Genomic DNA, 27278 nt, shown 5'->3' with positions numbered 1-27278 from the left:
GTGTTTAAAAACCGTCTGTATTTTTAATGAACATTTGTTCATGTTGTTGGCCTGTTGTATGGGTGTTGGTTGTGTTTATCACTGTTTTTGAAGAGCTCTGTCAGGCAGGTTGCAAATATTTTTTCCCTCAGCTTTTCAACTTTCTGGGAAGAATTGTAAAAGAATGTTGAATGTATTAGCTTTTTCTTCATGGGTTTCATTTTTACATCTCATTAAAAACAAATGACTAATTTTCAAGCAACTAGAAAATGGCATTTATTTTTATTGTCAATAGGACTTGCGTAAGAGCAGTTGTCACATATGGGGGAACCCAGTTGAGGCATTCAATTCGACAAATAGTACAAGGCTGTAATATATTATGTGCTACTCCTGGGAGACTGATGGATATCATAGGCAAAGAAAAGGTAAGCTCTAGAGGGATACAGTGTTGTGAGATTGACTAGTAATTGTTTTGTTTGGGAAAGAGAGAAACTTGTGTAAAGACATGTATGTTCATTACAGCACCATTTGTATATTAGGCTCCCATCTGATTCCTTGAATGCTTTCTTTTAATACAAATAGGTAAATAGTATTTTCCATTTTATACTCGGGAAAACAAACTTTTAGTGAGATTATATAATTTATTTTAATCTCTAAGTTAGCTCTAGTAAGTGATAGGGTTAGAATCTGGATCTGAATCCAGAATCCATATCCTAGACCCACTCTACTGGGAGAAAAATGAAGTCAGTGCTTTTTTCTAGTTTCGTATATGTCTTGAGGAAATCATTTTTTTTTTCCCTGGAAGAAAACCTTTGTGGTATCAGTAATTGTGTCTCCTGTTTTAAGTGTGAGAGTGATATTATCCAGGATTGTTAAGTTTCTGTCTTTGGAGAGCGATTTTAGGGCGATTTATTTTCAGTATTCACATACCACATTATTACATCTCTGTATCAGTATTTTCAGTTCACTTTCATGACCCTGATTTGCTTTTTAAGGCTGTTCTTTAAAGGGATTATTAAAAATATGCTCTTTCTGCAGAAAGGAATTTTTCTTATGGTACTTATTAAGAGTATCCAGAGAAATTCACCTTGATTTCCCACCTTGTTTCCCATCTTCCATAGGGTAACAAAATCACTTGTTTTCTTTTTGCAAATATGTGCTTCTGTTTTTAGCACTAAATATTCATGATAGGTAAGAAAAGTTTTCCATTTGTTGCTGAGTGGTTAGAGAATCGGGGTTTTATTAAGGGTTTAAAGGCATTAGAAATAAATTTGTCAGTTATAGGCCATTTGATAATGTCATGCTGTTAAGAAATTTTATTTCTTACACTAAATAGCCTGACTTTATCAGATGATAGAATCTAGATGTGTGCTGTCCAATACAGTAGTCACTAGCTACGTGTGGATATTTACATTTTAACTGATATAAAACTAAAAGTTCATTCTTCAGGCACACTAACTACATTTCAAGTGCTTAATAGCTGCGTATGGCCCCTGGCTAATACTGAAGATATAGAATATTTAAGTAATTACAGAAAGGTCTATTGTGTAATACTGATCTAAATGTTTTGGTTTCTTTCAGTTTTATGAAATGTTTTATAAGACAAAATTGAGAAATGAAATGAACACTAATACTACTAGCTAACCATAACAGTGGTCTCATCATTGTATGCATTGATTTCTAATCTTCATCTTTGAGAATATATTAATAGTTAGACTTGATGAGAATATTTTCATTTAATATATCAACTACTGTACTAACTAGTATGCATTCTCTGCTCTAACCCTTGAAAATATCCTAAAAGATTGGTCTCAGACAAGTCAAATACTTAGTTTTGGATGAAGCTGATTGCATGCTGGATATGGGTTTTGGACCAGAGATGAAAAAGTTAATTTCCTGCCCAGGAATGCCGTCAAAGGAACAGCGTCAGACCCTTATGTTCAGTGCGACTTTTCCAGAAGAAATTCAGAGGTAAATTTTTTCTTCTTAGAAGTGGCTGCTGTGTACTAAAATGCTTTTACAGCAGGAGAAACAATGTGAATATCTTATTCTTGAGAGATGATAACATGGATAGTTTAAAAGTAAAAGTATTTCTAAAAAGTTTACTATATTTTTCATTGTTTCTTACCTTAATTCCTGGCTTTGCATTAGCATCACACTTTATTAGAGTGTATGTGGTTGTGTGAGTGAGAAAATGAGAGCACGTAGCACCTCGCCAGGATTTAGTAAGTGCTTACTAAATGAAATTATTTTTATGGTGGTGCCCCCTCTTCGACCCCAAATTATAGAGTTTGGGGGAATTGAACTTGTGTTAGAAAATGTATGTACTAATTGTTGACAGATACCTGAGTATCATATATACACTGTGTGGTCTGTGAGTTCTGAGGTTCGCATGACGTATTCCTGCTAGAATGGTGACTCTTCTTTCTGCCTGCTAATCCCTTAGCAAGAGGGAACCTGAAGTACCCACACAGCAGGTCTAGCTTATACAGTTCAGTAAAACTCCTGTTTTCTCTGGTGGAACTGTTCTCCCTTTGGGAACCAAGACCTCCAATACTTATAGTTGGTGCAGTGAGCACAATTTCCCATGTGGGTCACTGGGAGTGATGGTAAATGGGCCACTCTAGCTTGTATCCCTTGGTTCCCAGACCCACATACTCCATAAAGATCTTTGGTTCCTACCGAATGATTGCTTTACTATCTGCTTTTAAATGTTATAAATTGCCTATTATTCCATCTGAAGTCCATTTTTCACATTCTGCATATTCCCTGAACCATTGTGGCATCCATATCCTTGGCTTGCATTTCTACCTGTATGCACTCCCAAACTTATACCTGTAATTTTTGATTGAAGTACAGTTGATTTACAATATTATATTAGTTTCAAGTGTACAACTTAGTAATTTAATATTTTATAAAATATATTCCATACAAAGTTATAAAATGTGAAGTATGTTCCTTATGCTGTACATTCTGTCTTTGTAACTTATTTTATACCGCATAGTTTGTAACTCAGTCCGTTTCACCTCTTTTACTACTCTCCTGGCCCCCTCCCTTTGGGTGACCATTGGTTTATTCTCAATATCTGAGTCTGTTTGTTTTGTTATGTTTGTCACTTCGTTTTATTTTTTAGATTCCACTTACAAGTGAAACCACACAGTATTTGCTTTTTTCTGACATATTTTACTAAGTATAATTAACCTCCGGATTCATCCATGTTATTGAAGATGGCAAAATTTTCATTATTTTCTATGGCTGAGTAATATTCCATTGTGTGTGTGTGTACCACATCTTCTTTATCCATTCATCTGTTGATGGACACTTAGGTTGTTTTCATATCTTGTCTATTGTAAATAATGCTGCTATGAACATTGGGAAACATGTATCTTTTCATTTTAGTGATTTCATTTTCTTCAGATATCTACTCAGTAGTGGAATTGCTTCCTAAGGTAGTTTTATTTTGAATTTTTTGAAAAATGCCCATTCTGTTTTCTATAGTGGCTGTATCAGTTTACGCTCCCACCATCAGTGCATGTGGATTCTCTTTTCTCCACATCTTGCCAACCCTCGTTATTTCTTGTCTTTTTGATAATAGCCATTCTGACAGGTGTGCGGTGATAGCTCATTGTAGTTTTGATTTGCATTTCCCTGATGATTAGTGTTACTGAGCATTTTTTCATGTGCCTATTGGCCATCTGTACATCTTATTTGGGAAAATGTCTATTCAGGACCTCTGCCCATTTAAAAAAAATTGGGTTGTTCGTCTTACGCTATGAAAGAAATCATGAAGAAACCCAAAGACAGTGTACTGATTGGGAGAAGATATTTGTAAACAATATGTTCAATGAGGGGTTAATATTCAAAATACATGAAGAACTTGTATAAGTTAATATTTAAAAAAAAACAGCCTGTTTATTACCTGTATGCTTAATCTCTCTCCTCGGCTTCAGACTTTTAGATTTAACTCTTCAGGATTATTTTTCCTCTTCGATGAATTACCAGTAACTCATGTTCGTCAGGTACAAAATTGAACCTCTTCTTCAACGCCCTGTTTTTATCTTTCCAGTTTTCCTTGTTGGCTTCGAGGTCTTTCGAAACCAAAGTCCTTTGAAGCATGTTGATTCCTCCCTCATATTCCTTTAACTCTGCTCTTCAAAAGTATTCAACTTGGCAGTTATCTCTAAAATATTGCAAATTTGTTAGTTTCTTCTCTGTTTACCACCTTATTTTAGGTCCTTTTCAGTTCCCCTCTGCTCATTGATAGTAGCTTTCTAATACGTCTGTAGTTTGACTTTTGGGCTGTTAAAATTGCAAAACTAAGTCTGATTTTATAGCCATTTATTTAAAATAAATTCTCCCATGTCTTTCCATTTCCACAGGCTAACCAACTTTTAAATACTTCTATATGTGACAATTTTTGCCTCATTTGCCACTTTATTCCTTGGAATGATGTTTTTCTGATTTATTTAGAGTATTTTCTATTGGCTACGCAAGCCAAATTCTGTTCCTCTTCATTATTTATCCTTATTTCTTCTTTCCTTCTGCATAGAATGCTTTTCCTTAGTCATCCCTATTTCATGTTCTTGCTTGCTGCTTCCTTAGATCAAGCTTTAAACTTGAAGACTCTTTTAAAAAAAAAAAAAAACTTTAAAAAAGGTTTATTTTTTAAAATTATTTTTAATGGTTCTTTTTATTTTTTTAGCTTTTTTCCATTTATTTTTATTCGTTGGAGGCTAATTACTTTACAATATTGTAGTGGTTTTTGCCTTACATTGACATGAATCAGTAGACATTAATTCATGACATGAATTAATAGACATCATTTCATCCATTTCCTGCCCGTCTTGTAAAGGAACCCTCTGTCTTTTGAAAGAAACTATTTAAAACACTTTGCAGTTTTCTTGTAATATAGTAAGGTCCAATCAATGTTAACTATTGTAGCACTAACTTACTGTAGTAAAGCATTGAATAATTAAAACATGTAAATATTAAACTTAATAAAATATTTTTAAATTATAGTCATTGCTTTTATATAGCTATATTTATGCTGTTTGATATGAGCAACACAGGCAGAGACCATCATATTCATCTTTATACACACAGTACCTTATACCACATATACCTCACATGAGGCACTCAGTATATATTTTAATGAGTGTAAAGGATGATTGATAATTAAGAATTTCAGATAATGTCAAGGTTTGCGCCTGGATGAAAGGGTTCTTGACTCTAGAAGTAGTGTATGAACAAGAAGTTTTTCTTTTATGGTAAGAGAGCAGATGAAAAAGAAGCAGCAGTGATTTATTAAGATTCTAGATCTGCAGAGTTTGAGCTATTTTCTTGATATGCTAGAAGATGACTAGAAAGTAAGAAATCGCTATGTAGGAGAGAGGAGGACTGCTCCATGACCTCCTCTTTTTCCTCCCAAACTTGCTCTGTAATTGGCAATTCCACTTCTCCCCACCCCATGTTTCTGTGATCTAAAGCAGGGCTTCTTCATGATATATTATCCGTGAGTCGTGTGTGTGTCAGGATGCTGATACCCTCAAACTTTGGGGAGAGCATCTGCAGCTTGGTGTGGCCTAGCCCCTGGTCTGTTCACCTGGTCTCGTTTTTTTCACCAGTTATGCTCTACAGGTATTATCATCTTCTGTGTCATGATGTGAAAAGCATTGACTTACGATCTGGTTTGCTCAGAATATTATAGTTCATTTGGAGTATACGAATTTAACAGCTCATATTTTCAGGGAAACAGCTCTTTTAAATAACATATATGAAGGTGATGAATGAAGAACAGAATTTTTGCTGTAGGTTTGCATTTTAATCTTTAATTAAAAAATTCCTCTTGTTGTAGTCTGATAGTTTAGCATATTTTTATTATTGTTGTGTACACATTTTGTATAGTTTCATGTGTTCGGGGCTTCCAGTTGAAATTACTTACCCATCATTTGACACAGACTTTTTCATTTGTAATAAATGTTTTGAAAAATGCTAACATTTTACAATGATATTTGAACGTAATACTTGGATGATGTAATATTTACCATCTCTTATTATGACTGTTATAATCTGGCTTATAAAAGTTATAATCTGGCTTATAAATGTTGAAGTAACACTTGCAGAAATTCAGTGAATATTATTAGTATTAATAGAACAGAATAAGTTATGGAATACTCTTTTGTCTTTCAAGGTTGGCTGGGAAGTTTTTAAAGTCAAATTATTTGTTTGTTGCCGTTGGACAAGTGGGTGGCGCATGTACAGATGTTCAGCAGACCATTCTTCAAGTTGGCCAGTACTCAAAAAGAGAAAAACTTGTTGAAATTCTACAAAACATAGGTATATCTTCTGTTGATTATCTTTTGTCATGATTTTGATTTTTACAAAAATTACTTTTAGAAATGACTTTAAGATTATTTGGCATGAGTTAAATAAGTTTTCACTGTTTCTTCTTCCTCTAAAGTTCTGTTTATTATGATTTGATTCGTCTATGGGATCACACAGAGTTGGACACGACTGACGTGACTTAGCAGCAGCAGCATAGTCCTTTCTCCTCTATAAATGTTAAAAAAAATAGGAGGAGTTTGAGACTTTTAACAGTGCTTGACCAAAAACTATTCCAGCAGAAATATATATGTTCTTGTTTTAGAAAATAGAAAGGATTAGAAACGTATCTTTACATCAAGCTCTATTTACTCCACTAAAAGTACTATCTTTGCTGTATTTCTAATTCCCAGTTTTTGCTCTCTAAGGCTTCCTGTATTCATATAGTCAAAGACTTTTGGAGCTAGAAGGGACTTTAAAGGTCAAATTCTATTCCTTACAATGTTAATGAGAAACTATCCCTCCCTTCAAAAAAGTCAGTTTTTATGGAAAGTTGTATTTCTTTGTTTGATTGAGATAGCTTTGGTTTGTGCCTAGAAATAAAATTTTATAATATGGCCATTTTAATATTTTTTGTTGCCTCACAGGCTAAATGTATTATATGGATCCTTTCTCCTCATCCTCCATTTTAATTGTCTGTTTCAGTTTGAAGTCAGTGTTAGGAATGGGGAATAAAAAGGCAAGAAGCTGTCTAATTTCCAACAACAAGAAAAAGTTGATTTGGAAATGCTTTTAAAAGGCTTCTAGTCTTCAGTTTTTTCTGAGTCTTATATAAAAAAAAACTTTTTGCCCATTATACAGAGTGAAGTAAGCCAGAAAGATAAAGAACATTACAGCATACTAACACATATATATGGAATTTAGAAAGATGGTAACCATAACCCTATATGCAAAACAGAAAAAGAGACACAGAAGTACAGAACAGACTTTTGAACTCTGTGGGAGAAGGTGAGGGTGGGATGTTTCGAAAGAACAACATGTATATTATCTATGGTGAAACAGATCACCAGCCCAGGTGGGATGCATGAGACAAGTGCTCGGGCCTGGTGCACTGGGAAGACCCAGAGGAATCGGGTGGAGAGGGAGGTGGGAGGGGGGATCGGGATGGGGAATACGTGTAACCCTATGGCTGATTCATATCAATGTATGACAAAACCCACTGAAATGTTGTGAAGTAATTAGCCTCCAACTAATTAAAAAAAAAAAAACAAACCAAATATTCATATTGAGTTTGAGAAATGTTATTAGTTTTACTTCATGATATGTTTTATAGCATGTACTGTTGCATGCAAAATAATATTTGCTCTGGGCCATATACTACTCTGATTGTTTTACATGTGTTCACTCATTTAATTCACAAAACAACCTCCTGAGGGTGGGGTTTGTCATCCTCATTTTAAGATTGTGGGCACTGAAATACAGAGATGTCATATAACATGCCCAGTATAAATTGAAGTTCCAAATGCAACAGGAGATAAGTAATACATGGTTTTGGTGAAGTTAGAGCACATTTGTAGTATAATTATCTTAAGACTTTTTTTTTTTCATTTATTTTTATTAGTTGGAGGCTAATTCCTTTACAGTATTGTAGTGGTTTTTGCCATACATTGACATGAATCAGCCATGGATTTACATGTATTCCCCATCCTGATCCCCCCTCCCACCTCCCTTTCCACCCGATCCCTCTGGGTCTTCGCAGTACACCAGCCCCGAGCACTTTGGTGCACTGGGAAGACAAGTGCTTAAGACTTTTTATATGTGAATTTATGGAATGAAGTTTGAGAATAATTCAGCTGAAGATAGTGTTTCAAAAGTGCTGGTTTCCCTTTGGGAAACCTTTGAGGTCAGCATGTAAGCACTATTGGTATACTTCTATATTACTTTTGAAAGGGTAAATGTTTTATAGTTCATAATTTATTATTCTTGGTTTCTTTTTACTTTGCATAGAAATGTTATGCTGCAGATCATATTTTATATATTTTGTTCATATAAATTTATCTCTCTTTCTAATCATTAACTTAAATCTGGTAGCTTTCCTCTTCTGCTTTTAAAATGTATAGGTTTCATTATTTCATAGTAGTATCAGTTCAGTTCAGTTCAGTCGCTCAGTCGTGTCTGACTCTCTGACCCCATGAACCGCAGCACGCCAGGCCTCCCTGTCCATCACCAACGCCCAGAGTTTACTCAAACTCATGTCCATCGACTCGGTGATGCCGTCCAGGCATCTCATCCTCTGTCATCCCTTCTCCTCCTGCCCCCCATCCCTCCCAGCATCAGGGTCTTTTCAAATGAGTCAGCTCTTCACATCAGGTGGCCAAAGTAATGGAGTTTCAACTTCAACATCAGTCCTACCAATGAACACCCAGGACTGATCTCCTTTAGGATAGACTGTTTGGATCTCCTTGCAGTCCAGGGGACTCTCAAGAGTCTTCTCCAACACCACAGTTCAAAAGCATCAGTTCTTCGGTGCTCAGCTTTCTTCACAGTCCAACTCTCACATCCATACACAACCACTGGAAAAATCATAGCCTTGACTAGACGGACTTTGTTGACAAAGTAATGTCTTTCTCTTTAATAAGCTATCTAGGTTGGTCATAACATTTCTTCCAAAGAGTAAGCGCCTCTTAATTTCATGGCTGCAGTCACCATCTGCAGTGATTTTGGAGCCCAGAAAAATAAAGTCAGCAGCCACTGCTTCCACTGTTTCCCCATCTATTTGCCATGAAGTGATGGGACCAGATGCCATGATCTTAGTCTTCTGGATGTTGAGCTTTAAGCCAATTTTGTACTCTTCTCTTTCATTTTCACCAAGAGGCTCTTTAGTTCTTCTTCATTTTCTGCCATAAGGGTGGTGTCATCTGCATATCTAAGGTTATTGATATTTCTCCTGCCAATCTTGATTCCAGCTTGTGCTTCCTCCAGCCCAGTGTTTCTCATGATGTACTCTGCATATAAGTTAAATAAGCAGGGTGCCAGTATACAGCCTTGCCATACTCCTTTTCCTATTTGGAACCAGTCTGTTGTTCCATGTCCAGTTCTAACTGTTGCTTCCTGACCTGCATACAGATTTCTCAAGAGGCAGGTCAGGTGGTCTGGTATTCCCATCACTTTCAGAATTTTCCTCAGTTTATTGTGAGCCACACAGTCAAAGGCTTTGGCATAGTCAATAAAGCAGAAATAGATGTTTTTCTGAAACTCTTGCTTTTTTGATGATCCAGTGAATGTTGGCAATTTGATCTCTGCTTCCTCTGCCTTTTCTAAAACCAGCTTGAACATCTGGAAGTTCACGGTTCACGTATCGCTGAAGCCTGGCTTGGAGAATTTTGAGCATTACTTTACTAGCATGTGAGATGAGTGCAATTGTGCGGTAGTTTGAGCATTCTTTGGCATTGCCTTTCTCTGGGATTGGAATGAAAACTGACCTTTTCCAGTCCTGTGGCCACTGCTGAGTTTTCCAAATTTGCTGGCATGTTGAGTGCAGCACTTTCACAGAATCATCTTCCAGGATTTGAAATAGCTCAACTGGAATTCCACCAGCTCCACTAGCTTTGTCTGTAGTGAATCTTCCTAAGGCCCACTTGACTTCACATTCCAGGATGTCTGGCTCTAGGTGAGTGATCACACTATCGTGATTATCTGGGTCGTGAAGATCTTTTTTGTACAGTTCTTCTGTGTATTCTTGCCACCTCTTCTTAATATCTTTTGCTTCTGTTAGGTCTAAATTTATAGCTGATCTTAAAAAAGACAAAATCAAAAGTTGTCAGAAGAGAGTTGAACATTCTACTAGTGTAAGATTACTTAGTTCTTAGGCAGTAATTTAATTGAAGTGACAAAGCATTTAAAAATAAGAGTAGACGATAACGTGGTTATAAAGAACAAAAGCTCTTTCATAAAGGTCTTTTTCTCTTTAAACAACCAAAGACATAATAAAGTCAAAAGAATCTCTGCTATATAGGCTGATTATAAGGAACAGAAAGAAGAAAGAAGAACCTTTCATATTGTAAGTAAAGGCATTAAACAGGAAATAGTTCCATGCAAATTGATTGAATTTGTTAACATTTTAACATATTTCATCCTTTTTTTTTTTCTTTTTTTGGGGGGCTTTCCTGGTGGCTCAGTGGTAAAGAATCAGCCTGCAGTGTAGGATACGCAGGAGACGGTTTTGATCCCTAGGTCACGTAGATGCCCCCTGGAGGAGGACATGGCAGCCCACTGCAGTATTCTTGCCTGGAGAATCCCATGGACAGAGTTGCCTGGCTGGCTACAGTCCATGGTGTCGGAAAGAGTCGGACACCACTGAAGTGACTTAAGACAAGCACATAGCTTTTTTTTTTTTTAATAGTCACATATTATAAACTGGTATAAAATTCAGTTTCCAAGTTTTATCTTTCATTGTGCATTTTTCATATTCTGGAACAAACTGACACTTTAGGACAAAATGAATCCTTCTCAGGTTCCCTGAGATGCTCTCAAGGAGTCTGTGAGGTAAAAACAATTTTCATAATTATACTAAAATTATTTTAACATGCAGAATGTTCCAGGAAATATTTAAAAAAACTTTTTTGTTTTAGTTTTCAGGGTTGTAAATGTTAGTTGTTACAACCCACGTAGCTAAAACTCTTTGGGATTGTTGATAATTTTTGAGTTTAAAAGAGTCATAGACCAAAATTTTGAGAGCTGCAACTTTAGGGAAATTTTGCTTTTCCTTTCCTTGAAAAATAAATGCAAAAATGGCTGTTCATGTCAATGTATGACAAAAACCACTACAATATTGTAAAGTAATTAGCCTCCAACTAAAAAAAATAAATGAAAAAAAAATTTAAAAAAAAAACAGTTTATGTTTCTTGGTCAATATTACTCCTTGTATAGTCTCGACCACTTAGGTTAATTATTACTTTTAACCAACGTTCACTTCTGTTTCATAGAGAAAACTAGAGGCAGGGATGGACAGTTGAGAGATACCATACAGAGACATTGAGGCTGACTACCAGAACTCATGAACTTTCTATCCTACTTTCTACACCACACATATCCTTTTACACTTAAAGTAGCAAAATTCAGTATCTTCCTTATTATGACTCAAAGATATTTCCTCTCTATAATATATGAAAAATAACAAGCAAATTCTATCCTAAATATTCAGTGATTATCAATTTAATTAACTCAGTATAGTCTACTGTTTTAACTTAACCATAAAGCCAAAGATCCTGGAAATTATCTTCAGATGACAGTATGCAAAACAGTAGATGATGTTGAATAGTCAGTTTAGTTGAACACAGATTTACATTTTCATACAGTTAAACATTATGTAGAATATTAATTTGATTGGCAAATCTTCATACATTAGAAAAACCCAAGTAAAATAAGATATGTTTGTTTTCTACTTAACACTGATAAATTGGAGCAAGGACATGCATATTTTTAAAACCAAAGTTATTAAGTTAGTCTTGTGTATCAAAAGTTTCACTTATTTATGAGAACTTGGAATCTTAAAATATTTCTGCTTAGTTGCTATAGGAAGAGTTTTTAATTTGATATAGAGTGGGTGCTTAGTTGCTTCAGTCATGTCCCACTCTCTGCGACCCTATGAACCATGGCCTGCCAGGCTCCTCTGTCCATGGGATTCTCCAGGCAAGAATACTGGAGTGGGTTGCCATTTCCTTCTCCAATAGTTAGAGTATTGTGAGTCAATTTCTCTATTTTCTGGGAATTTTAGATTTCTGGAATTTTTAGAATCATGGTTTTTAGAATTATGGATTTCTATAAATTCTCTAATTTATCTGTGTAAACCAGTCAGAATTGAGCTCCTTTCAGGGGCTTTATGTTTGTTAATACTTGTCCATAGAGTATTAACATAAAGATTATGTACAGTGGTAGATAAAAATCTTTCTGAATTATAGATACATAAAGAGCTGATAGCTTCAGTTCTGTCGCTTAAGCTATAGGTCAAGAATGTACACAGAAATACAAAAAATTGCAATTTGCCTACCAGAGCTAGTATTCTTTTTAGATTCTTAATTAACTTTAGTTCATAATGGACCAGCAAAATGAATTCTGTATTATTTTTCACCTCACAGAATAAGTAGTTGTAATTCATTAATCCATCTACAAAGATCACAAAATGGTCTGATCATAAAACTAAATTTTCATTATCTCTGCCACTGAAGGGCTATAGCTTATTACCTGAACTAGAAAAAATTCCGAACTTTTTAGAAGAGGAAAAAACAGGGAAAGTGTCAGCAGAGTTAAATTTTTATTACCATTTTGGGATTCACACTGGGGGACCAGGAAAAGATGAGATCAGGGCTTTCTTTAAGCTGCATGGTGGTATTATGTACCTGACTGTATCAAATGAATCAGTTGTGGCATTGGGCATCTTGATGGATGATCTCCAAAACTGTTGAAAGATTAATTTTTGATAAAACATAAAATGATGACTCATTAATAAAATGACTATGTCTCAAGGATATAGCTCATTTATTACTGTGAGTATCAGTTATTCTCTTGATTTCCTACCTGGTTGTCTGATATCTGAGATTAAATATCACCTTTAAAACCTTCCTTTCTTGCAATCCTACTATGTCACTTAGGAAGTTCCATTCAGTATCTTGCCTGGAGAATTCCAAGGACAGAAGAGCCTGGTGGGCTATAGTCCATGGGGTCACAAGGAAACAATCGGACACGACTGAGTGACTAAGACTCACTCCAGTTGTTCAGACACAAAAATATGAGGCATCTTTGGTTTCTTTCTGCAGTGTACATATCTGATCTGTTAGCAGAGTCCTCTTGTTTCTGGAGAAAGAAATCAAAGATGCCTCATGTTGGGGATTAAGGGGTTTGAATTGAGATAATGTTGAAACATAGAATATTGTAGAGTTTGTCAGCCCTGGGTTGAATGCAATTGTTATGAATGCCTCTGGCAGTCAAGGTAGAATAAAAGAGTCTATGACCATGGGACGAACAAAGATGTTTATTTATAGAGAGGGAAATGAAGGGCCTGAGCCAAATTTGGAACTGCTAAGAGTTGGCAGGTAGATATCATTTATCTTTCCCTAAGTCTCTACTTATTGGTTGGCCTATGAAGGCAAAGGGCAAGCAGCTGTTTTTCTTTCTTTTTTTTTCTTTAGTCATAAAGTAGAAAAAAGTCCTTGTCTCTCGATCTCTGACGTTCATCCACTCAGGAAATATTGGAATTGCTCTTACCTATCAGGCCTGAGTTTAGGTGCTGGGAATATAGTGGTGGATAAGACAGTTTCCTACTCACCCTATGCATTTTTTTCTTTTCCTAATTTTGTAATTTGAATGTTTCATTGTCTTGTAGGTGATGAAAGAACTATGGTCTTTGTTGAAACTAAGAAAAAAGCAGATTTTATTGCCACTTTGCTTTGTCAAGAAAAAATATCAACAACAAGTATTCATGGGTGAGTAGGTTATGATGATTTCCTAGAAAGGAGGGAACTTCTATTTGCCATTTGTTAAGAAATGTTGGTATATTTAACTAGTAGGAAATCCTGGAATTAGGATTTCAAGATCTAACTATTATTCTTCATCTTTTAAGTTTTTATAAGAACCAAGTGGCAGGGATGGGTGAGTTAGAAGTATCTTAGGTTCCTCATCATGATTGTCAAGCGATCTCACTTAAAAGTCTCTCTGATCCTTAGATCTAGGTGTTTATTCAGCTAAATCTATTCCATGCTTGAGATTTTTTTCCATTGGAGTCCTCAAAAATGTCATATTAACACAATTTCATTGGCACTTTACTAGAAGATCTAAAATATTAATCAGTGAATATGTAGAATTCAGAGATTAGACTTTTAAAAAATCAGTAATTTTTGAGAAACCATTTGATCAGGTAGTTGTTTATTTTTTGTCAAAACTAGACAGAGTTTATTAGTGGGTAAGATTTGATGTTTGTCATATTTGAGTCTGTATTTTGGCTGTAGGTATTAGCTGTCACCTTACTTCATCTGTAAATGGGGTTAATCGTCCTAACCTCAAAGTGTTATTGTGAGAATTAAATGATGACTTAAAAGAAATTAGTATAATACTTTGTATGTAAGAAGTAGACATTAATGTTAAATGTTGCTATTTTTTTTACTGTTATTAAAAAAAATCTATCCGTTGAACTTTAATGGTTCTCTTTAATAATTTTCTTAAGGACTGTTCTAATACATGCTTTGTTTTCTTTCAAGTGATCGTGAACAGAGAGAAAGAGAGCAAGCTCTTGGAGATTTCCACCGTGGAAAGTGCCCCGTTCTTGTTGCTACTTCAGTAGCTGCACGAGGGCTGGATATTGAAAATGTTCAGCATGTTATTAATTTTGATCTTCCTTCTACCATTGATGAATATGTTTATCGAATTGGGCGTACTGGTCGTTGTGGAAATACTGGCAGAGCTATTTCCTTTTTTGATCTGGAATCGGATAGCCATTTAGCACAGCCTCTAGTGAAAGTGCTATCAGATGTAAGTTTTTAATTTTTAAAACTGAATGGATAGTGTTCTTACCTTGTCATTGAAAGCGGACATTTTATATATATGGATTTTCAGTTCAGTTGCTCAGTCATGTCCGACTCTTTGAGGCTCCATGGACTGCAGTATGCCAGGCTCCCCTGTCTATCACCACCTCCCAGAGCTTACTCAAACTCATGTTCATTGAGTTGGTGATGCCAACTCTGTCGTCCCCTTCTCCTCCTGCCTTCAGTCTTTGCCAGCATCAGGGTCTTTTCCAATGAGTCAGTTCTTCACATCAGGTGGCCAGAGTATTGGAGCTTCAGCATCTGTCCTTCCAATGAATATTCAGGACTGATTTCCTGGTTGACTGGTTTGATCTCCTTGCAGTCCAAGAGACTCTCAAGAGTCTTCTTCAACACCACAGTTCAAAAGCATCAATTCTTCGGCACTCAGTTTTCATTAAAGTCCAACGCTCATATCCTTACGTGACTACTGAAGAAACCATAGCTTTGACTAGACAGACCCTTGTTGGTAAAGTAATGTCTCTGCTTTTTAATATGCTATCTAGGTTGGTCATAGCTTTTCTTCCAAGGAGCAAGCATCTTTTAATTCCATGGCTGTAGTCACCATCTGCAGTGATTTTGGAGCCCCCAAAAATAAAGTCTCTCACTGTTTCCATTGCTTCCCCGTCTGTTTGCCATGAATTGATGGGACTGGATGCCATGATCTTAGTTTTCTGAATGTTGAGCTTTAAGCCAACTTTTTCACTCTCCTCTTTCACTTTCATCAAGAGGCTCTTTATTTCTTCTTTGCTTCCTGCTGTAAGGGTGGTGTCATCTGCATATCTGAGGTTATTGATATTTCTCTGGGCAATCTTGATTCTACCTTGTGCTTCATCCAGCCCAGTGTTTCTCATGATGTACTCTGCAGATAAGTCAAATAAGCAGGGTGATGATATACAGCCTTGACGTACTCCTTTTCCTATTTGGAACCAGTCTGTTGTTCCATGTCCAGTTCTAACTGTTGCTTCTTGACCTGCATACAGATTTCTCAGGAGGCAGGTCAGGTGGTCTGGTATTCCCATCTCTTTCAGAATTTTCCACAGTTTGTTGTGATCCATACAGTCAAAGGCTTTGGTGTAGTCAGTAAAGCAGAAGAAGATGTTTTTCTAGAACTCTCTTGCTTTTTTGAAGGAAAAGTAAACATGTGAATCTTTTGAGACTTTATGCATGTTGTTTATGAAGTTAATTTTTTTTTTAAGGCTCAACAGGATGTTCCTGCCTGGTTAGAAGAAATTGCCTTTAGTACATATGGTCCTGGCTTCAGTGGTAGGACAAGAGGAAATGTGTTTGCACCAGTTGATACTAGAAAGGTTAGTTGAGGGGGAAAATTTAGAAATTGGCTTTTTGTTATTTACTCTTTGTAAATGTTGCGCTTAATATTGTGAAGTAACTATAACAGTAACTTAAGCCATTATTTTCAAGCTTGGAAGATTAATGTTTCTCTAAAAATTTTATGTACATATATAGTTTTGGTCTTAAAGGGGAGGGATTTAATTTAATTATGCTCAAACACTTTCCTTTCCCATTTTAAATTCTAATTTAGGATCTTCTGAGATTTTCGTAGTAATTCTTTATTTTTTGAATTCTGACCACATTATTAGGTAAGATGAGATAGTAGCAGTGTGGTTACATATCTTTTCTATTGTGTCAGTCTAGGCAACATAATTTTTATACAGAAACAATGGGCATACTAGTCATTAAGTATTTATGCTTATTCATTAAAGTGAAGAGCTTTGTTTTTCCATTTGCCAAAACTATTGGCTTACATTTTTTTCTTGAAATAGTCTGCAATTTAAACTTCCTAGGTTGATATGGACCTTTTGTCAAATAGATTGGATTCAGTGAGAATGAAATTTTTTGTTTGGGGAAGAAATGGTAGACAGCTTGAGTCCTTGCTATCAGTCTAGGTAGTGTAACTTTAACGCTACATAAAATTAAATGTTTGTTTGTTTCTTTTTTAAGAATTACCTCCGCAGGAGCTCTTTGAACACAGCAGGGTTTTCTTCATCACAAGCTCCTAATCCAGTAGATGATGAGTCATGGGATTAAGACGAAAATAACCAGCAAGTCTGTGGTACAGTTGTGATGCAGAGAAGAAAGTAGTTTTGATTTTTGATTTTTTAAAACAGAAGTATGAAACCTTGCATCTCCTATCCTTCTGTTCGTACTCCCACCCTTAAAAAAAAAACCCTTACTGACTAGTTATGTGAAATGCTAAAAGTTACAACGATGCAATTACTAATACAAATGGTGTTAACTAGAAAGATTAAAACATTCTAAATGCCTTGCCTATTTCTATTGTATTCTTCAAGGGTTTTAGACATACTTCATGTCTAAATGCCATGTCTTAGTATAGTGTTTATTGATCCTAGAGCAAACAGGATTATAGGATACACTTTTGGTTAAAAATTATTGGGTTCTATTTTTGCTTAAAAGGAGCCTTTAAACAATAGTGTGTCACTGAAATGTAATGACATGACTTTCATGATAGAAACAGTGAAAGACAAGCTTTTAAAAGCAATTTTGATTTTATATCATCAGATGTGTGATGAGCATGGTTGAATGTTTGCAACGTGAACTCTGTACTCAATGATACAACTGTTTGTATTTATAATATTACTCAGACTTCTCCTTAAAAGTAAAGGATGATGCTGTCGTCTAGAAACATCCCACCCTCGCCTTCTCCCTGATCCATGTCAATGTATGACAAAAACCACTACAATATTGATATTGTAAAGTAATTAGCCTCCAACTAATAAAAAGAAATGAAAAAAAAATAAGGGATGAAACTCTTTCCCCCCCAAGTTTTCCAACAGCACTTTTAATTTTTCTTGTTACAGATTATAGTTCTCAACTCTTGTATTTTGAAATTTTGAGTCTTGTGAAGCCAATGAAGTGAAAAGTCTTATATAAATTGAATATGTATAATACACATTAGTACACAGATGCAGTAATGAAAATCATTCTTTCAGCTCAACCTATATCAACAGAAACAGTGTTGTTCACTCTTGCCATAATTAATTTTTTGACATTTTAATATTGAGGGTGAAAACTTTTTTTCACTTCCCCCATTACGTATCTTAAATTTACTGTGTCTACGTGTACCCCAATGTTCATCGCAGCACTGTTTACAATAGCCAGGACATGGAAGCAACCTAGATGTCCATCGGCAGACGAGTGGATAAGAAAGCTGTGGTACATATACACAATCGAATATTACTCAGCTATTAAAAGGAATGCATTTGAATCAATTCTAATGAGGTGGATGAAACTGGAGCCTATTCTACAGAGTTAAGTGAGTCAGAAAGAAAAACACCAATATAGTATATTAACGCAATATATGGAATTTAGAAAGATGGTAACGATGACCCTATCTGCGAGACAGGAAAAGAGACACAGATGTAAAGAACAGACTTTTGGACTCTGTGGGAGAACGCAAGGGTGGGATGATTTGAGAGAATAGCATTGAAACACGTATATTATCATATGTGAAATAGATCGCCAGTCCAGGTTCGATGCATGAGACAGGGTGCTCAGGGCTGGTGCACTGGGATGACCCTGAGGGATGGGATGGGGAGGGAGGTGGGAGGGAGGGTCAGGATGGGGGACACAGGTACATGCATGGCTGATTCATGTGAATGTATGGCAAAAACCACCACAATGTTGTAAAGTAATTAGTCTCCAATTAAAATAAAGAGTAATAATTTTAAAAAAGAGGGAAGAAGGGCAAACAAAAACTTAGTGTGTCTAGATTGTAAGAAATTCTTACTAAATTATTAAATATATGAACCAAAATATTAACATAAAGCAAGTGAGACATAAACACAGGGGGACAAAAATAATCCGTTTCAAGTGTATGTTATTATTCACTTAAAATATCCAAAGCAGCATTTCCTGAACATGTATGTCTGGTTATAAGAATTTTGGCTAGTAAAGGAGGCATTGCAATTTAAAAGAGGAATGGAACATTCAACAGATTCATCTGGGATAACCAGATGCCTACCCCCATGCCATATTAAAAATCAACCCTGTGTGACATGTAAAAATTACAACTACAAAAAAAATACAGTTAAATATTAAACCTTTGACTTGGGAATGAGAGTTGACATTAAGCTCACAGGACAGAAATCATGAAGGAAACAATGAATAGATTTGATCGCAGCAAAATTACTTGCTTATATAAAAAGGGTAAACAGAAAAGGAAAAATATCACTATGACTATAGTGGATTATCAGCGTATAGTTATTTATATATGTGGGTCTGTAGGAATACCGTTAGACAAATACACAAAGAACAGACAACTCAAAATGAGAAGTTTAGTTAAAAAGAATAAGCGACAGAAATTCCCTGGGAATCCAGTGGTTAGGATTCCGTGCTTTCACTGCCAAGGACCTGGGTTTGATCCCTGATTGGGGGAACTAAGTTCCTACAAGCGAAAAAATAAACAGGATACATTTAACTTAATACTGTGAATCTCACTTCTGGGAACGGCTAAATGAAAGTGTTTGCACTGTTAGTTGTTTTGTCTGTATGTCTTAATTGTCCCTTCCAGTTTTGTTTACAAAGAGAATTTATAGGTCATTTCTTTGTTTATTTCCTCAAATAGCTTCTTGGTCATAGCCTGATTGCCTTAAAACTATTTTGAGTCATGCTTGGTTTATCAAATTTACCATCAGAGCATTACTGAAACAAATGAGAAAGTCACACACAATCCTACCATCATAACAAACCAACTGTAAATGTCCAAGTGTTCATTTACTTTCCTTATTTCTGAGTATAGATTTGAAAAATTTCTTTAAAAAATATCAAAGTAACAGATACACATACGACTAGAAAATAAAATTCTGTAGAAGGATTATAACAGAGCAATATCCTGCTGCCTCTCCCTTTCTAAATTGCTATTCCATATCCCACAGTTTACTGACTGTGCATGGTAAAGACCACTCACCTCATGGTCCCTTCTTTGGTAACTTTTTTCCAATTTTATTGAGATGCAGTTAATATATACCACTGTGTAAGTTAGGGCATATAGCATATGGTTTTGCTTACACTGTATTGTGAAATGATTACTGCAATGAGATTAGTTAGCATCCATCATCTTATAGTAGATAAAAAGAGAAAAGAAGAAAAAAAGTGATAACTTTAATATAGTTGGAAGTATACTTTGTGAGATGATAAAGACACCCTGCTTCTGTTTTTACACTGCAACATCTGTAAACTATACATTTACATTTCCAAAGTTAACATCTGCATTCTGTGACAAAGCTCTCTTGTTATATCTACAAGTTGGTTCTAAAACTGAAAATCAATAGGGTTTACATTATATAATTTGTTCTCTGCATGGGCCAGTTAACATGGTCTGATTATCTTTCCTTTACTATTTATCCAATTTTGTCACCTCTGTGTTTCTAGGGACAATTACTATAAATATTTCACAGACCAATTTGCTTTAATTTTGGATAAACTCTTAGAGCAGTTTGCTTACCCTATAGTTCCATTGTCTTTCTCTTTTTGGGAGAAGAAATACGTGCTTTTCATCGTAATATTTTCTGTGCTCAGAGTTGGTGTCTGGATGTTAATGTTCTTAAATTTTATAATGAGTGGACCTTTCAATTCTAGAGTATTTGGTGTGCTTTGCAGATCATACTTTTCTGACTCTGGGAGTGTGTTGTATTTCTTTGACAATTTTTCCTAGATTTTCTTTGTTCTTTGTGGAACTCCTGTTGATACTAATCAGATGCTGCTGCCGTTGCTGCTAAGTCACATCAGTCATGTCCGACTCTGTGCGACCCCACAGACGGCAGCCCACCAGGCTCCCGTCCCTGGGATTCTCCAGGCAAGAATACTGGAGCATGTTGCCATTTCCCACTCCAGTGCATGAAAGTGAAAAGTGAAAGTGAAGTCGCTCAGTCGTGTCAGACTCTTCGGGACCCCAAGGACTGTAGCCTACCAGGCTCCTCCGTCCATGGGATTTTCCAGGCAAGAGTACTGGAGTGGGTTGCCATTGCCTTCTCCAATCAGATGCTAGAACTACAAAATTAATCTCTAAGTCTTCTGTCTTTCATGTTTTTTCATCTTTTTGCTTATGTTCTGGTAGAATACTATCTTTAAATCTTTTTTACATACATTTTTTAGCAATTATATTTTATTTCCAATAGCTATCTTATTTTCTTTTGTTTTTCCAAGTGTTGCTTAATAGTGAATTTTCTACTTCACTGATGCTTGTTTAATCCCTGGAATTTAACCTGAGAAATCTTTTTTTTAACATTATGTATTTGTTTTCCTGCTGCTTGATATCAGAAATCTTTAGCCTTTATCAACTTTAAGTTGTTATGGTATATAGAATGCTGGCTTTAGGCAAATTCAGTAATCTGTTCGTTTTTGTGCCTTTCCTGCCAACTGCTAGAGTCTAGTGACCTCTCCTCTATCTGTTTATTGAGGCCTCTTCTCAAGTGAGTGCCTAGTCACTTTTGTCAGTAGTGTCCAACTCTCTGCATCGCCATGGACTGTGTAGCCTGTCAGGCTCCTCTGTCCAGGTAATTTTCTGGGCAAGAGTACTGGAGTGGGTTGCCATTTCCTACTCCGGGGATCTTCCCGACTGGAATTGAATCTGTGTCTCTCCAGTCTCCTGCATTGAGAGGTGGATTGTTAACCACTAGCGCCACCTGAAAAGGCATAGGTTAAGATGTGGTCCTGTTTTATAGAGGTATTAATATTTATATAGAAACATTTCACATCTTGTGTTAAAATCGGCCCTAACTATTTTATATTTCTTGATGCTATTTTATTTCTGTTCAGTCACTAAGTCATGTCTGACTCTGTGACCCCATGGACTGCAGCATGCCAGCCTTTTTTGTCCTTCACCAACTCCTGGAGTCTGCTTAAACTCATGTCCACTGAGTCCTTGATGTTATCATCTATTTCTATAAATTGTTAATTTTCAGTTGTTCAGTCTATAAAAATAAATTGTTACACATTGAAAAAAAAAAAGATGTGAATAATAAAGCTTAGATTGTCTTCCCTTGAATTCTTTGCATTTTAAAACTGCAGAGTCAAAGGTTCTGGCCCAAAGTAAAGAAGCTCAAAATGTAGAATGTCAGGCATCAGCTGTACAAAGGAAGGTTTGGAAATAATGGTGATGTTAGTAGAGAGGAAAGATGAAGAGTGGTCCTGATTTCATACTGGGTACATGACCCGGTCCAGCCCATCTGTCCGTTAGGGTCTTGGGTAGAGTAGTGATTGTTTTCTGATTTAAGTTTTCAGCACTGATAACATAGGGCAGCAGCATTGGACAGAAGTTCACCCCTTCTTTACACTTTAACCTCCTTTACACCCCTGGCTTTACATTTTGTGCTGTTCCTGTAATCTCTTTGTTGGTCCCCTAACTGGGGAGAAGAGAGCTTTTCATTTTGTTTTGTGTGTTCATTATAGATTTTAAACTATGTTTAAAATGGCCATGTTAAAATTTTCAGCCACACGCCAGTGTGCATGATGCTGTAGTTGGCACTTAACGTTCAGTGTCGGCTTTAGATTTCCCTGCCAGTGTCCACGCAGAACCGGGAACCTAGTACCTCCTTAGGAAAAGCCCAGAATGGACTCGTATTATGTCCCACGATGCTAGTGGTGAGGAAAAGTGCTCTTTTACTATCCGACCAGCAGAGAGCTCAGCCTCGGGGTCAGACAGATGTGAGCGATCAGACAGTTGTGTGTGGCTGTGGTCACTTTGAAGCAGCTGGCGCTGGGAAGCAGCTTTGCCTGCATGCCGGCTTGGTCACCGAGGCAGCTCTGAGCTGGCGGTCCTGCCCTTTCCCGAAGCAGGGCAGTGCTTTGCTCTGCCCGCTGCCGGGAATGACAGCTACTGAGGGCGTGGGGGCGGCGGGAAACTGCCCCCTGGGGCGGAGCCGGAGGTTGGCTTCCTGGGATCCCAGGGACAGGGATAAGCAGATAGGAGGGCGTCCCTGCCGCTGAGAACTTGGCGCTGATTGCATCCAAGTGAGTGTGGGGCACACCTGCGTGGTGGGCTGGCGCTGCTGTACTCTTGGGGTTCTCCCTTTAGAATCGCGGCTCCTAATCACTTTAGATCACGTTGGTTTTTCGACTCAAGTTTTACTTGAATTTTCAGGGGTTTTATCTGTGCTGTGCCTAGTCATGTGCTTAGATTTATCTACCTATGTAATTCCATCCATAGACACAGCAAAAAGGTCAAGGAACCAAAGATTAAGTGAGTCCTGCTTTAGAGACAGTTGGTGGTTCCCTGAGGACTTTCTTGTAAGGAGAGAGGGCTGGGGGGAGGGGCAATAAGGTGAATGTGCTGGAACACTAAGGATGCTTGAAATTGAAATGAGCAAATGATTTGTCCTAGAGTTTGGGGTCTGGCAATTTAGGTTAATCCTTTAAGTGCTTCATTAATTGTTTTGCTATAATTTAGGAGATTGCCAAATCATAGTAGGGCATTGAAATCTACTTCTCTGTGGGGGATTTTGCATGTAAGAATTCCTTGGAAAAGGTTTGTTTTTTTTTTTTTTTTTTCTTTTTTTTCCTTTATCAGTGTTTTCTGGATTTGGAATCGTGTTTTTGTAGAATTCTTTTTCAGCATTCAGGAACAAAGCCTGATTTTTTATTTCCTGTGTATATGAATTTACTGTCCCAAAGTCTTGGCTGTCTCTATCTAACCTGATTTTCTCCTTAGTTTTGGCAGAGGTTCACCATGTGAGGGATGTATTCTCAACAGGTACAAAAACGGTTTAAAATACTCATAAACTTTTATGTATAGGAAGAGACACTCCTGTATATCAAGGTGGGTATGACGCTTCGTATTAGAGAACTAGTTGGAGTAGCCTTAACACTGGCCTTATTCGATGACTTGCGTGGTACCTAGCACTATCAATGATCTGGTTTATCCTTCAGTCTGCTTTTACATAAAAGAAAGACAACAACTGGAGTTTTCTTCATCCAGTGTGCATCCAGTGAAGATGCTACACAGTCAGTGCAGGCAGTTACAATAAAATACTTTTAAAAGAGGCAGCCCTGTGTAAGAATGCAGAGTATCATAAACGTATGCTAGTGCCCTTATATTTTAATGTTCATTTTATTCTAATACAAAAAATCCCCTACATACAAAGAAATTCTATTCCAGGAGCACATTCATAACTCTGGTTTGCTTGTAAATCCAACAGAGTTAGCCGGGGTACCCAAGCAGAACAATCGGCTACACAGGGCTGTACTGTATTGGTTTATAATACTTACCACAAAAACAATACATTAAAAAAAATTAAAACACTTTTAGTCTTACAGTACCTTGAAGAGTATAGTAGTACAGTACAGAAATAGCATACAGGAGCTGGCATCGAGTGAACAGGCAAGAAGAGTTACTGACTGGAGGAGGGAAAGGAGATGGGAAATGATAGACCTGAAGGATCGCCAGCAATAGGAAACAGAGGGCAAGCTGCCGTTTCACTCATGCCTGATGTTGATGGAATTCATGTTTGCATCCTTCAAAGTTAGCAATTTGAAGGTTTGTATTAGGGAACATACTGTATTGAATTAGCTGATATATCAGTGATCAATAAATAGGTTCTTTCCTGAGAAACAGGTAGGGATCACATTTGTAACTATATTGTTTGAGTTGCTTACAAATATCACAGGGATATGAGTGACACTTGTTAATTGGTCATATATCATCTCACTGTATCTTCATCTATTAATTGTTTCATCAGTCTTAGGATGTTCTACCACTTGAGATTTTTCATGATAATCTACAGGTGCTAATCAACTAATGTATTTGTGCTAGTTAAATGGCAGGTTCTGACAGTTTTATCTTACCATGTTTGTCCCTCAAGTGGATTATCTTACTCCGTTACCAGTTATATGGGATGATGGAAAGTTTGATTTCAATAATGTACTTCAGTTCTATAGACAGAATTGTTATTGCTGTAGTGCCACAAATTAAAACCATCATTTGAACTATAGAATGTTTTGGTGCCAAAATCAGTTCAGTTCAGTCGCTCAGTTGTGTCTGACTCTTTGTGACCTCATGGACTGCAGCATGCCAGGCTTCCATGTCCATCACTGCCTCCCAGAGCCTACTCAAACTCATGTTCATTGAGTCAGTGATTTCATCCAGCCATCTCATCCTCTGCCATCCCCTTCTCCTCCTGCCTTCTATCTTTGCCGGCATCAGGGTCTTTTCAAATGAGTCAGTTCTTCAAGTCAGGTGGTCAAAGTATTGGAGTTTCAGCTTCAGCATCCGTCCTTCCAGTGAATATTCAGGACTGATTTCCTTTAAGGTTGACTGGTTTGATCTCCTTGCAGTCCAAGAGACTCTCAAGAGCCTTCTCCAACACTACAGTTCTGAAGCATCACATCTTCGGCACTCAGCTTTCTTTATGGCCCAACTCTCACATCCATACATGACTACTGGAAAAACCATAGCTTTGACTAGGTGGACTTTTGTTGGCAAAGTAACGTGCCTGCTTTTTAATATGCTGTCTAAGTTGACTATAGCTTTTCTTCCAAGGAGCGAGTGTCTTAGTTTCATGGCTGCAGTTGCCATCTGCAGTGATTTTGGAGCCCAAGAAAATGAAGTCTCACTGTTTCCATTGTTTCCCCATCTGTTTGCCATGAAAGGATGGGGCCCAGATGCCATGATCTTAGTTTTCTGAATGTTGAGTTTTAAGCCAACTTTTCCACTCTCCTCTTTCACTTTCATGGAAAGGTTCTTTAGTTCTTCGCTTTCTGCCATAAGGGTGGTGTCATCTGCATATCTAAGGTTATTGATATTTCTCCTGGCAGTCTTGATTTCACCTTGTGCTTCATCCAGCCCAGCGTTTCGCATGATGTACTCTGCATATAAGTCAAATAAGCAGGGTGACAAACGACATCCTTGACATACTCCTTTCCCGATTTGGAACCAGTCTGTTGTTCCACGCCTGGTTCTAAATGTTGCTTCCTGGCCTGCATAAAGATTTCTCAGGAGGTAGGTCAGGTGGTCTGGTATTCCTATTTCTTTAAGAATTTTCCACAGTTTGTTGTGGTACACACAGTCAAAGACTTTGGCATAGTCAATAAAGCAGAAGTAGTTGTTTTTCTGAAACTCTCTTGGTTTTTTGATAATCCAATGGATGTTGACAATTTGATCTCTGGTTCCTCTGCCTTTTCTAAATCCAGCTTGAACATCTGGAACTTCAAGTTTCACGTACTGTTGAAAAATCAGTACACTTTATCATAATATAGATATTATGGATAAATTATGTAGCCATAGTGATGCTACTGATGTATTTAAGCTGAGTAACAACAGTCTTCTTGGAGTTTTCTCATTTCTCTATGGATTGGGTGGAAAAGTGAACCCTACTCAAGTCAGAAGACTAAGATTAACCTAAGTTTGAACCTGAGCCCAACATCTTGTATTTGTGTGCTTTGGGGCAAGTTAACTTTTTAATCATTTTATTGGAAATATGATTTACATATTTTAAAAGGCACAAACACTTAGTGTATGGCTTAAATTTTTATTTCTATATACTTAAAACCATTGCATGAGTCAAAATGGGTAACATTTCTATTACCCTTTTGCCCCTTTGCACTCAACTCTTTTGCCCAGAGGTAACCACTATTCTGATTTTTATAATCATAAATTATGTTTGTTCCTGAACTCTATATAAATGGATCATCAACTCTCTTTTTTGTTGTTTTTTTCAACATAGTATTGGTGAGATTTCTCCATGTTGTGTGTATCAGTTCTCTTTTACTGTGTGGTGTTCTGTCATATGAATATACTATAAATTGTTTTTCTAATTTGTTGATGGGCATTTGAGTTGTTCCCCGTTTTTTACTATTGTAAATAAAGCTCCTAAGCGTATCCTGTAAGTCTTTGGTGAACACAGCTCTCAGTTCTCACAGGTGTGTACCTAGGAGTGAAATTGCTGGGTCATAGGGTAGGTATGTGTTTAGCTTTCTTAGTAACAGCCAAAGAGTTTTCCAAAGTAGTTGAATTATTATTATTATAGCTACCAGCATTGTAGGAAGATTGTTGCATTTGTTTCACACCCTCACCATTATTTATTATTGCCAGCTTTAAAATTTTAGCCATTTACTGTGGTTTTAATTTATGTTTACCTGATGGTTAGTGATGTCGAGCACCTTTTCATGTGTCTGTTGGTCATTTATTTCATTGTTTCTTCATCTGTTTACATGTCTACCAATCACAGTCTTGGCAACAATACACCTGGGAGTCATACAAGGGGGTGGAGAAGAGATGGAATCAAGGGATAGGACGCTATCTTACTGCTTCATGATGACACCAAGAGTTGTGAAATGGTTTACTGTTAGTCTTCCGAGTCACTGATTTTATCCACTAGGATGACACTAGCTGCTTTTAAGAAATCCCCAGAACTTCAGTGACTTAACAAG

At 36.8% G+C, this 27278-nt stretch overlaps 1 protein-coding gene across 5 annotated transcripts in view; it reads left to right on the top strand.

The window, feature by feature from the left end:
• Positions 1-17342, top strand: part of LOC122689689 (probable ATP-dependent RNA helicase DDX4) — an 83872-nt gene extending 66530 nt beyond the window's left edge. For all 5 annotated transcript variants that reach the window (XM_043896338.1, XM_043896341.1, XM_043896339.1 and 2 more), the window contains 7 exons: positions 275-404; positions 1784-1950; positions 6170-6315; positions 13682-13781; positions 14553-14823; positions 16073-16183; positions 16836-17342. In XM_043896338.1, the coding sequence (XP_043752273.1) occupies positions 275-404; positions 1784-1950; positions 6170-6315; positions 13682-13781; positions 14553-14823; positions 16073-16183; positions 16836-16922 (1012 nt within the window). In that variant the 3' untranslated portion in view covers positions 16923-17342. The remainder of the gene's footprint in view (positions 1-274; positions 405-1783; positions 1951-6169; positions 6316-13681; positions 13782-14552; positions 14824-16072; positions 16184-16835) is intronic.
• Positions 17343-27278: the final 9936 nt, after the last annotated feature.

Source organism: Cervus elaphus, chromosome X, assembly GCF_910594005.1.
Source record: "Cervus elaphus chromosome X, mCerEla1.1, whole genome shotgun sequence".
Lineage (NCBI taxonomy): Eukaryota > Metazoa > Chordata > Mammalia > Artiodactyla > Cervidae > Cervus > Cervus elaphus.
Note: the sequence above shows the minus strand (reverse complement) of the source record. Positions and strands in the feature narration are given on the sequence as shown.